The sequence below is a fragment of the Lactuca sativa genome, chromosome 4 (assembly GCF_002870075.4).
Source record: "Lactuca sativa cultivar Salinas chromosome 4, Lsat_Salinas_v11, whole genome shotgun sequence".
Classification (NCBI taxonomy): domain Eukaryota; kingdom Viridiplantae; phylum Streptophyta; class Magnoliopsida; order Asterales; family Asteraceae; genus Lactuca; species Lactuca sativa.
This window is the reverse complement of record NC_056626.2, coordinates 263,321,559-263,334,224: the sequence shown is the minus strand read 5'-3', so window position 1 is coordinate 263,334,224 and position 12,666 is coordinate 263,321,559. Positions and strand designations below refer to the sequence as shown.

Sequence of the window (12,666 nt, the reverse complement as noted above, 5' to 3'; positions counted from 1 at the left end):
CGAGTTGGAGCCTAGACTCGCCGAGTATGATCGCGGATTTGGACGCGGGTTCACGTCCGGACTCGGCGAGTCCAAGAGTGGACTCGGCGAGTCCACGCTGTTTAATGAAACCCTAATTTCTCGGGTTTGAGGCATATTTAAAGGGCCTTATAGCCGTCATTTGCACTCATTAGTCCCCAGAGTGAAACCCTAGAGCGATTGAGTGATTCAAGTGAGGGAAGGAGCCATTATTGATCTTGGAATTGTTGTCTAGCAAGGAAAGAGGAGATCTAGCCAAGAAGAAGCAAGAGAGGGGTGGATTCTTGAAGATTTGAGGCCCATAACATCACATCTAAGGTACAATCCCGAATCATTCTCTGTTATTGTGATGTTCATGTAGATTTAGGGCTTTTGAACCCATTTGTGGCTAGATCTAGTGTCCTCATGGTCCCTTAGCGAGTTAAGGTCCTGGATCTGGACCCATAGAGGTCCAGAGCACCTCATTGCCAAAGCTTTATATGCATCCATGGAGGTTTTGGCTTGGGATCAATGTATTTGAGGCTAAAACACCATTCATGAGCTATTCAATGCTTGATGAGCATCAAGACTTGGAATTTACGTGGTTAATAAGCTTAAGGAGACTGGACTTACGAGATAGTGAAGCGGATCTGACCTCAGAAGGTCGTTTGGGTTTGTGCATGGAATGCACTCGCCGAGTCCATTCCCCAAAGTCGGCGAGTTGGTGCAGGTTGTTCAATGATTTCGAACCAGGGGTTGAGTAACCGAGTCGGGTGAGTGACTCGGTGAGTCGGAAGAGATTCAGAGGGATCGGGTTCCCGTAGGAACTCGGCGAGTCCACGCCAGACTCGGCGAGTCGGGTTGACCGTTGACTGTTGACCGTTGACTGGTTTGACTTCGTGGTCTTAGTCAGCCAGAGTCAAGTAGTATTAAGTAGAAATACAGTTGTGTTGTAGGAGGATGATAGCTCGGGAGATCGAGCACTAGTGGTTAAGAGATTTACGAGTTACCGAGACACGCGAGGTGAGTCTTCTCACTATACGTTACCTTGAGTGGTATTCTGGTTTGGCCATAGGGTCTTATGTGTTATTTATGAGGTTGTATGCTATGTGTTATTTGTATGCTGTATGACTATATGGACCGGTCCGGAGGGTCCAACGAGTCAGAACGGGCCAGAGGGCCCAATGAGCTATGACTGGACCAGAGGGTCCGACGAGCTGCAGGACTGGAGGGTCCCGCTAAGACATCTTGACCAGAGGGTCGGGTTTAGCCTCGAGTGGCGTATTTGTGGTATGTGGTATTTTGGGGAACTCACTAAGCATTATGCTTACAGTTGTTGTGTTTGATGTCTTAGGTACCAGCGAGGACCTTGGGAAGGCGGCGGCTTGAGCCGTACACACTCACACCGATGGAGTTCACATTTGAGAGATCTTGGGAACTTGTTTTGAAAACACTGTTGTTTCGGATTTGAAATTATGATATGATATACATTTGGTGGTTTTAAAAATTAAAAATTTAATTGGAATTTTACGTTGTTACAAGTTGGTATCAGAGCCTTGGTTTGAGGGATTCGGATGCACCTTCGGGCGTATTTGAACTCAAACCGAGGATTTGAGAAATTTTCAAATAAAACTAAATTTTTCAAAAAAGAAAAAGAGGTTTTGGAAACGAGCAGAGTGGAAGGTTTGTACGGTCAACCAGCGCCGGAACGGTGAATCCCCAAAATACCCTTACATTATATGTTATGAGTTATGAGATATTATGTTGTGCATGTTAGAGAGGCTAGGTATTCCTATTAGGACTAGAGTGGTCCTGATTTGTGATGCCTTAGCTTAGGAGATCGCTGCTACTATGAGATACTTTGAGAGTGAGTAGGTAGCAGTGAGGAGCTCAGGAGAGGGCTATTGAGGGTAGCCAGTGCATAGCGAGAGTAGAGTATTTGCGATTTGGGATCCTAGGAGGAGGACTTGGGTTGTATATCGATTCGGTGTGGACGATAGTATTGGGCCCGTACTATTGAAGACACCGGATTGGTGCGCAGTCCAAGTAAGAATCCTTGGGGGTACCAGGAGAGAGGATGTTTGAGTTATCGAGTGTGAGTATACTCGAGAGTATCCCTGATATTTCTTATGTTGTATTTCAGAGGTTGATCATGGTCGGGACACGCCATAACCTCAAGAGCAGTGGGGTGAGCGATAAGGAGATCCGTCGGATCATCCATGAAGTGGGGGTTGCTGCCATCAGAGCCGAGATTCCGGAGATGTTTGGGTCTATTAAGACCACACTGATCGAGACGTTTGACGAGCGTTACGCTGCTTTGACTGATGCTGCTGTTGCTGCAGCCACCGTAGCTGTTGCTGCTGCGAGACCCCAGGGTGGTGATTCGTTGTTGTACCGAGAGTTCAGCAACACGAAACCACTGGAGTTCGATGGTACATAGGATTCGATCGCCGCTATGAGGTGGATCTCAGAAATAGAGGGGTGTTTCTATATGTGCTCGTGTCCGGATCACTTGAGTGTGCGATTCGCACTCAACCAGCTTCGCTTGGGGGCGAAGGATTGGTGGAAATTCGTGACCGCGAGCTATTTTACAGCTGAGCTGACTGCAGTGACCTGGGAGAGGTTTACTGCGATGTTTCATGACGAGTATGTTCCCCAGGTGGAGAGGGAACGTTTAGCTCAGAAGTTTCTGACCCTCAAGCAGGGGACAGAGTCGGTGACAGTGATTACGAGGATGTTTCATGAGCGGGCGCTTTTTGCCCAGAGTTGGTGTCCACTGAGCAGGCTCGCATGAGCCGTTATCTGAGTATATTGAGGAGGGACATCCATGAGTTTGTGGCGAACTCGACTTACCAGACATTTTCCGAGCTCCAGGCAAATGCTCGGAAGAGGGAGATTGAGCTTGAGACACAGGCGAGAGAGGAGACTAAGTTGCAGAGGGGTGATCGACAACCGACACAGTCGCAGCCAGCCGCCAAGCGGGCAAAGCCCGCTGATTTGAGGACGGGCAGTTCGAGGGGCCGCACTTGTGGGAAGTGCGGCAAGAGCCATGATGGGACGTGCAAGACTGGGGTATGCTACAAATGCAGGATGGAAGGACATTTTGCGAGGGACTGTCCGAAGGGGTTCACTGTTTGCTTCCATTGCAACCAGACCGGCCATCAGAAGGCCGAGTGCCCCCAGCTTCAGAGGTCAGCGCAGGGATCTGCACCTGCGGTTCGAGCTGCTGAGACCCGGCTAGTGAAGGCCGAAGCACTGAAGGCTAGGGGGAGAGCCTTCCAGCTGACTGCGGAGGAGGTCCGCGCAGCACCTGACGTCGTGGCGGGTATGTAATCTTTATCTATTTTATGTTGAGTTTATGCTGTTGTAATTGCTATATGTTATGCGTAGGTACTTTTCTTGTGAGTTCTGTACCTGCATTGGTTTTATTCGACTCGGGTGCGAGTCGGTCTTTCATATCTTTGGCTTTTAGTCGGCACATTAATATCCCGAGGAAGGCGTTGAGTCGACCTCTGCAGGTTTCCATAGCAGATGAGCGTGAGGTATGTGCTACCGAGGTGATACGTGGATGCATCCTGGAGATATTCGGGGTGGAATTCCCGATTGATTTGATTCCGATCGCTATGGGGGATGTTTGTGTCATAGTAGGAATGGATTGGTTGAGCCGTTTTGGGGCTGTCATAGATTGCGAGCGTCAATTGGTGACGATCCAAGATCCTAGTGGGGGAGCGCTGACGGTTTACGGCGAGGGGACTCGTGGTGGTTCGGTTTTCTATTCGGCCGCTAGAGCGAGGCGGAGTTTGCAGCAGGGCTGCAAGGGGTTTGTAGCCTATGTGACAGATGTGCGAGAGGCCACTGGGAGGCCAAGTTCAGTAGATGAGGTGCCGATAGTGCGTGAGTTCCCGGACGTGTTTCCCGAGGAGTTGCCGGGTGTGCCTCCTGAGAGGCAGGTGGAGTTTCATATCGATTTGGTTCCCGGGGATGCGCCTATCGCTAAGGCGCCGTATCGGCTAGCACCGCCAGAGATGCAGGAGTTATCCTCATAGCTACAAGAGCTGTTGGGGAAAGGGTTCATCCGTCCCAGTAGCTCTCCCTGGGGAGCGCCGATCCTTTTTGTCAAGAAAAAGGATGGCTCACACCGGATGTGCATTGATTACCGGGAGTTGAACAAGTTGACGGTCAAGAACCGTTATCCGTTACCGAGGATCAACGATCTATTCGATCAGTTGCAGGGGGCGTCTTGGTTCTCCAAGATTGACTTGAGATCGGGATATCACCAGATGAGAGTTTAGGATGAGGATATCCAGAAGACGGCGTTTAGGACTCGTTACGGGCATTACGAGTTTGTGGTGATGCCATTCGGGCTCACCAATGCACCAGCGGCGTTCATGGATCTCATGAACAGGGTGTGTAGGCCGATGTTCGAGCGTTCGGTGATTGTTTTCATTGATGACATCCGGGTGTATTCAAGGACCAGAGAGCAGCATGCGGAACATTGGAGGGAGCTCCTCGGAATTCTGAGATCGGAGAGGCTCTTTGCCAAATTCTCCAAGTACGATTTCTGGTTGCGGGAAGTCCAGTTTTTAGGGCATCTTGTTAACCAGAAAGGGATATTGGTTGAACCAGCCAAGATTGAGGCTGTGATGAGTTGGGAGGTGCCGAGGTCACCTACGGAGATCAGGAGCTTCTTGGGGCTGGCAGGCTACTATAAGAGATTTATCAGAGATTTCTCCAAGATCGCCGTGCCACTTACCAAGTTGACCCGGAAGGGTGTTACTTTCTCATGGGTTTCGGAGCAGCAAACCTCGTTTGAGACCCTTCGTTAGAGATTGTGCGAAGCTCCTGTACTCGCACTACCGGAAGGGATGGAGGATTTCGTGGTGTATTGTGATGCTTCGATATTGGGGATGGGAGCGATGTTGATGCAGAGAGGGCATGTGATCGCATATGCATCAAGGCAGTTGAAGCCTCATGAGACGAGATATCCCACCCACGATTTGGAGTTGGGGGCTGTAGTGTGTGCCCTCAAGATCTAGCGTCACTATCTGTATGGGGTTCGGTGTACGATATACACTGACCACAAGAGTTTAAAGTACTTGATGGATCAGCCAGACCTGAATATGCGCCAGAGGAGATGGTTGGATGTGGTGAAGGATTATGATTGTGAGATCCTGTACCACCCGGGCAAGGCTAATGTCGTAGCCGACGCTCTGAGCCGTAGGTCGGAGAGCGCCCCGATACGAGATATTTGTATGAGGTTGACGGTGATGACTCCGGTATTGGACACCATCCGAGGGGCCCAGGCTGAGGCTGCGAGACCAGAGAACCGAAAGCAGGAGCGGCTCGTTGGGCAGGTGTCGGAGTTCGTTACCAATAGTCGGGGGCTTATGACATTTCAGGGACGGATTTGGTTACCGTTTGTGGGCGGGACGCGTACCATTTTGATGGAGGAGGCGCATCGATCGAAGTTCTCGATCCATCCCAGGGCTACCAAGATGTATTTGGACCTAAAGAAGGAGTATTGATGGCCCTGTATGAAGAGGGATGTTGCTTAGTTCGTCGAGAGGTGCCTAACTTGTCGTCAAGTTAAGGCCGAGCACCAGCGTCCGCATGGTAAGCTGCAGCCGTTGAAGATTCCCGAGTGGAAGTGGCAACATATTACCATGGATTTTATCACAAAATTGCCAAGGACTGCGAGAGGAGTCGATGCAATTTCGGTGATTGTGGACAGGTTGACAAAGAGCGCTCATTTTCTTGCTATCAGTGAGAGCTCTTCTGCTGAGAGGTTGGCCGAGTTGTATGTGAGGGAGGTGGTATCGCGGCATGGGGTTCCGTTGTCGATCGTTTCAGATCGAGACGTGCGATTTACTTCCAGATTTTGGAAGAAGTTCCACAAGGAGTTAGGTACGAGGCTGCATTTTAGTACCGCATACCACCCGCAGACGGACGGACAGAGCGAGCGGACGATTCAGACGCTTGAGGATATGCTCCGAGCTTGTGTTTTGGATTTTGGAGGGAGTTGGGACACCTATCTACCCTTGGCAGAGTTTTCGTACAACAACAGCCATCATTCGAGCATCGGTATGCCACCTTTTGAGCTGTTGTATGGGAGGAGATGTCGTACCCTTATTTGCTGGGGTGAGGTAGGGAAACGCGTGATGGGTAGTACGAAGATAGTGCTTCAGACGATAGAGCAGATCCAGCAGGTCAGGCAGAGGTTGTTGACCGCTCAGAGTCGCCAGAAGAGTTATGCAGATAGACGTCGAACCGAGCTCGAGTTCCAGGTCGGTGATTATGTTCTCCTGAAGGTATCTCCTTGGAAAGGAGTGATCCGATTCAGGAAGAGGGGCAAGCTAGGACCCCGATATATTGGAACGTTTCGGGTGATCGCGAGGGTGGGCAGGGTAGCATATCGCTTGGAGCTACCCGCGGAATTGGAGCAGATTCATAATACCTTCCATGTGTCTCAGTTGAGGAAGTGTATAGCTGACGAGTCGGCGGTAGTGCCGTTAGAGGACATTCAGGTGGATGCGAGCCTGAACTACGCGGAGAGACCAATTTCAATTGTGGATCGAAAGATCAAGGTTCTGCGGAACAAGGAGGTACCCTTGGTTTTGGTTCAATGGCAACATCGGAGGGGGTCCGAGATGACTTAGGAGCCGGAGCGTGAGATGCGTGAGCAGCATCCGGAGTTATTTGCAGAGCGAGACTTCGAGGGCGAAGTCTAGTTCTAGTGGGGGAGAATTGTAATAGCCCGGATTCCCAGGTATTATTCATTTATTTATTTTGGTAACTTGTGAGGAGACTCGGCGAGTTGGAGCCTAGACTCGCCGAGTATGATCGCGGATTTGGACGCGGGTTCGCGTCCGGACTCGGCGAGTCCAAGAGTGGACTCGGCGAGCTCACGCTGTTTAATGAAACCCTAATTTCTCGGGTTTGAGGCATATTTAAAGGGCCTTATGGCCGTCATTTGCACTCATCAGTCCCCAGAGTGAAACCCTAGAGCGATTGAGTGATTCAAGTGAGGGAAGGAGCCATTATTGATCTTGGAGTTGTTGTCTAGCAAGGAAAGAGGAGATCTAGCCAAGAAGAAGCAAGAGAGGGGTGGATTCTTGAAGATTTGAGGTCCATAACATCACATCTGAGGTACAATCCCGAATCATTCTCTGTTATTGTGATGTTCATGTAGATTTAGGGCTTTTGAACCCATTTGTGGCTAGATCTAGTGTCCTCATGGTCCCTTAGCGAGTTAAGGTCCTGGATCTTGACCCATAGAGGTCCAGAGCACCTCATTGCCAAAGCTTTATATGCATCCATGGAGGTTTTGGCTTGGGATCAATGTATTTGAGGCTAAAACACCATTCATGAGCTATTCAATGCTTGATGAGCATCAAGACTTGGACTTTACGTGGTCAATAAGCTTAAGGAGACTGGATCTATGAGTTAGTGAAGCGGATCTGACCTCAGAAGGTCGTTTGGGGTTGTGCATGGAATGCACTCGCCGAGTCCATTCCCCAGACTCGGCGAGTTGGTGCGGGTTGTTCAACGATTTCGAACCAGGGGTTGAGTAACCGAGTCGGATGAGTGACTCGGTGAGTCGGAAGAGATTCAGAGGGATCGGGTTCCCGTAGGAACTCGGCGAGTCCACGCCAGACTTGGCGACTCGGGTTGACCGTTGACCGTTGACCAGTGTTGACTGGTTTGACTTCGTGGTCTTAGTCAGCTAGAGTCAAGTAGTATTAAGTAGAAAAACACTTGTGTTGTAGGAGGACGATAGCTCGGGAGATCGAGCACTAGTGGTTAAGAGATTTATGAGTTACCGAGACACGCGAGGTGAGTCTTCTCACTATACGTTACCTTGAGTGGTATTCTGGTTTGGCCAGAGGGTCTTATGTGTTATTTATGAGGTTGTATGCTATGTGTTATTTGTATGTTGTATGCCTATATGGACCGGACCGGAGGGTCCAACGATTCAGAACGGGCCAGAGGGCCCAATGAGCTATGACTGGACCAGAGGGTCCGACGAGCTGCGAGACTGGAGGGTCCCGCTAAGACATCTTGACCAGAGGGTCGGGTTTAGCCTCGAGTGGCGTATTTGTGGTATGTGGTATTTTGGGGAACTCACTATGCATTATGCTTACAGTTGTTGTGTTTGATGTCTCAGGTACCAGCAAGAACCGTGGGAAGGCGGCGGCTTGACCCGTACACACTCACACCGATGGAGTTCACATTTGAGAAATCTTGGGAATTTGTTTTGAAAACACTGTTGTTTCGGATTTGAAATTATGATATGATATACATTTGGTGGTTTGAAAAATTAAAAATTTAATTGGAATTTTACGTTGTTACACTTTTTGGATGTCCATTATACCATAAAAAAATCTTATGTTTTCTTCTTCGACTAAAACCGTCGATGGATCATTCCTCTTCCAATTCCACTATGTTCTACGTTCTCACTCCAAACAATAGTGATTGCTAAGGTCTGTCGGAAGATACATTATTTTAGAGGTTGCATAAAAGATAGTGCCCCAATAATGAAAACACAAATAATACCTCATGATCGAAGTCGGATGGTGCAACCATGGTGTAGAACCGAATCCATTAACAAACCCTTGAAAGTAGAAAATTAAAGGTTAATAATAGAGGGGGTTCAATAAGAGAAGGTGACGACAATTTGTGATGTGAACGTAAATAAAAAAATCACCAAATTAGTCACACTTTAAAAAGATCCAAAAGAATGAATCCTAAACCATATGATTTCACCTCTCTTCACAAAAGATGCATTAATTTATAGAAAAAATGGAACTTGCATCTTTTTAAAAAAAAAAAAAAAATCATCCTCTGTTGATATTGCGAATAAAACATTAACCGGTATCAATAGATGCAACCAAGAGTCAAAAACCAGATTGGATTTTGAGAGAGAGAGAGAGAGAGAGAGAGAGAGAGAGAGAGAGGATGAAAGTGTTTTCAAATTTTGAATTTTAATCTCAGATTCACTTTGATTTTAAAGAAGTAACGAAGGATGAAGACGGTGGCGAGAAAGTGGTATCTATGGATTTTACAGTTGAATGGAGTTAGGAATTTTGAAATCAAATGTAGAGAAATTCAAGGGATCAAGATTTGGGGCGAGATATAGTTGAAGGGTTCGAACGTAAATTCCTAAATTTTTTGGATCAGTTGAAATACCGAATTGAAGAGAAAAAAACATGAGCAGCAAAACATAAAATAGAAGGTCAAAAAAAAATGACACGTGGCGTGTTGGTGGTTTAGAAGGAGGACAAGTGACAAATAAAAAAGTATTTTATTAGGATAGAGAAGATTTTGAATTAAGTTTTGGTGGATGATTAAATTAAGAGTAAATTACACGGATGGTCCCTGTGGTTTAGGGTAATTTGCATGTTTGGTCCCTAACAACTTTTTTTAACTCGGACCGTCCCTACTTTATATTTTTGTTGCACGCTTAGTCCCTATCTAACCTAAAAAGACTATTTTGCCCTCAATGACTATTTTTATTTTGTTAGTTCTTTTTATATTATTCCAGTTATTATTAATAAATTAAATTATTAATATAATGTTGGAAAAATTATTGATTCCAACTTAATCCTCCACAGTTCTTACCACCACCTCCAGTCGCCGGCACCAAATCCGGTCATCATCTCCGGCCAAAGATCCATACCACAAAAATTACTCAAAAATCAACATAAAGCCATCTAACGTTCAACACTAAATCTGAATCTACATCTAAAACCAAACTTGTAACTCAAATTCAACACCAAAATAAAACCAGAAAATGATGATGAATCCTAGAAGAAAACCAGATTCAGGTGAATCCCCCTACCGTTTTGTTAATAGCAGAAGAACAACTTTTTGATGCCTTCACCGCTTAACGCCTATCCAATCGATGAGGAATCCTAGAAATAACTGTGGTCTCGAAAATCAGTGAAAATAAAGAAGATCGATGATGGGAAATCGACATTTGAAACCCAAAAATCCAGTCTAGAGACCGATAATATAAATGATAAACCAAATCGTTTTTTGTTCCATGTGAGAGAAAGGGGGATTCAGTGGGTTCGAAACTGAATAAAGGGGGGAACAAATAACAACCCTACCGATCTTTAGAAACCCAAGAATCCATCTTCACCGTTGCCAAAGTTTTTTCCCACGAACAGGAACAAAAATTGGTGCTTCAGAAACCCTAGTTCCCATCGTCGGCTGCCATGGTTGAGCTTTCTATAATTTCTGACATATAATAACGAGAGAACGAGGTGTGAAAACCCTACATCCCTTACCAGGTTGTGCGATTTATAGTTTATGTTTGCCAAAGAAACACCGACTTTCGACGTAGGTTCTTTTTTATTTAATATTGCATCTGATTGGTGGTGGTGGCTCGCCGGAGAATATAGAAGTGGTGGTGTTGCTGGTTCGTTTGAGAAGGACACGAAAACGATGGAGGTGGAGGGTGGGGTTTTATGGGAGGGGATGAGGAAGTGGGCCCACATATCTAATTAATATATTTTTTTTCATATATATTAATATTTGTTTTTAATAACTAATATTTTAAAAAATGGTAAAAGAAATCAGTATGGGTAAATTAGTCTTTTTAGAACGGACAGGGACTAAGCGTGCAACAAAAATATAAAGTAGGGACCGTCCGAGTTAAAAAAAATTGTTAGGGACCAAACACGCAGATTACCCTAAACCACAGGGACCATCCGTGTAATTTACCCTTAAATTAATTATTTTAACATATATAATTATTTGTATACATAAGTGCAGAATTAACTTTTAGTTCCTTGACAGCATAAATATTTCCTCGACAAGCTTTTGCACATTCAAGGAAGATGAACCACTGGGACCTGTCGCAGCGTAAGCCTTTTCCTTCCACTCCATGGCCTTCTTCCTCATACGGTGGCTTTCTTCTCCGAGCATCAACTCATGTACAAGCTTACTGACTTCCTCCCTTTTAACGTCCTTTACCATCTCTAGTCCAACCTCCCATTCCTTACATATATACCTACAATTAGTCGGTTGATCCCACCCATAAGGCCAACAAATCATTGGTACCCCAGCCGACAAGCTCTCAATTGTTGAACCCCAACCACCGTGAGTCAAGAACCCTCCGATGGAAGGGTGCTCCAGGACTTTTTCTTGTGGGCACCAGCTTGCTATGAAACCCTTCTCTTTAATATACTCCTCAAATTCAGGAGGCAAAACTGAGGATTCTCCGACAACCACACCAGATCTAATTATCCAAAGAAAATATTGGTTACTATTTGCAAGTCCCCAACCGAATTCTGTAAGATCTTCTAAGGACATTACTGTTGAACTTCCAAAGTTCACATAAATCACAGACTTTGGTTCCTTGGATTCGAGCCACTGTAAACACTCTGGTTCTTCTTTCCATAAGCTGTATCCACTGAAATTTGACATTGTGGCTCGTTTTTCTTCAACCGGAATCCGATTAAGAAGTAACTGTACAGGTCCCACTGTGTAAACGTGAGGAATCGTGGATGAAAGAGCATCAACAATACTAGTTTCCAGTGTGTCAAATGTGTGAATAATATTGTATTCAACACTGTGGGCCTTTTGTGTAGCGTCAGTACAGAATGTAAGAGTTTTGTCGTGAGGGTTTGTTGTCCATATGTTGCTGGGAAAATGCTTCAGCTGGATTCCTTTCATTCCTGGAATCCAATCTATACGGGTTTCTAAATACCCGTTTGTCAAGTAACTTTCATCTGTATACAAGAATGACCGCAGTTATTTTATTTTGTACATATAAAGAGAAAGAAGCATATCTAGAACACACGCAATTAAAAACCAAACCTTTAAGTGGTATAAAACCTTTCTCGATGAGAGATTTGGTCTGGTAAAAACCCATGAAGCCACAAGCGGCAACAGTCCAGTAGAGCATGATAGGGATCCCGAGCTCTTGTGCTGCATCAATGGTGAAGGCCGATATGAAGCCATCAGAAATGATAAGAGTTGGTGGAGTTGGAAGTTTGATTGCAAGTTCAACGAAAGGAGCTAAAAAGGTAGTTTCAATATGATGAAGGAGCACGTGTGCTGCAGGTTCCTCTTCAGCAATCCGAGGAATACTGTCAGGAATTGTTGCAAATCGGAAACCATCTGAGCCATCGAGGGTGTGGGCACCACCAGAGCTGACCAATCGCTTGTGGATGAACTCTGTATTAACGAAGGTAATTTGGAGTCCCTTGTGGTGAAGAAGCTGCGCTAGTTTGAGCATGGCCTTTACATGGCTTTGTGCAGGTAATGGAATAAAGATGACATGAGGCTTCTTCTCAGTTGTTGCGACTGTATCCATTCTGCTATGTCTGTTTTCAAAGGGATTGCGGTGTATATATGGGTATCTTAATGGACGGCTAAGAATAGTTCAATAAGATAAATATTATAATTGATTAACTGAAACTGTTTTCAAAGGGTTTGTGGTGTAATATTTAAGTAGCCGTAGTGTTGTTTGATTATGGCTTGTCTGTATCGCTAAATTTGTTCTAATTACTTGTAAATCTAGATGAAGTTATGCAGATGTTAAAATTCAATATGTAGAGTGGTCCAAGTTTGAATAAATACTTAAAATTTGAGAAAATATTTCATGTTTGATAACGAATTGAACGGTCCAAAATGTGCGCCCAAATTGTAGATGTTTATACA

The 12,666-nt window shown here is 45.6% G+C and overlaps 1 protein-coding gene across 1 annotated transcript; it reads right to left on the bottom strand.

Annotated features, from left to right (window-relative positions):
- Positions 1-10,708: 10,708 nt before the first annotated feature.
- On the bottom strand, positions 10,709-12,397 carry LOC111904454 (UDP-glycosyltransferase 85C2). Its single transcript, XM_023900220.3, has 2 exons — positions 11,821-12,397; positions 10,709-11,732 (listed from the first exon to the last, which is right to left on the bottom strand). The coding sequence occupies exons 1-2, from the start codon at positions 12,317-12,319 to the stop codon at positions 10,783-10,785; spliced, it is 1,449 nt and encodes a 482-aa protein (XP_023755988.1). The 5' UTR covers positions 12,320-12,397; the 3' UTR covers positions 10,709-10,782.
- Between the last annotated feature and the right edge of the window lie 269 nt (positions 12,398-12,666).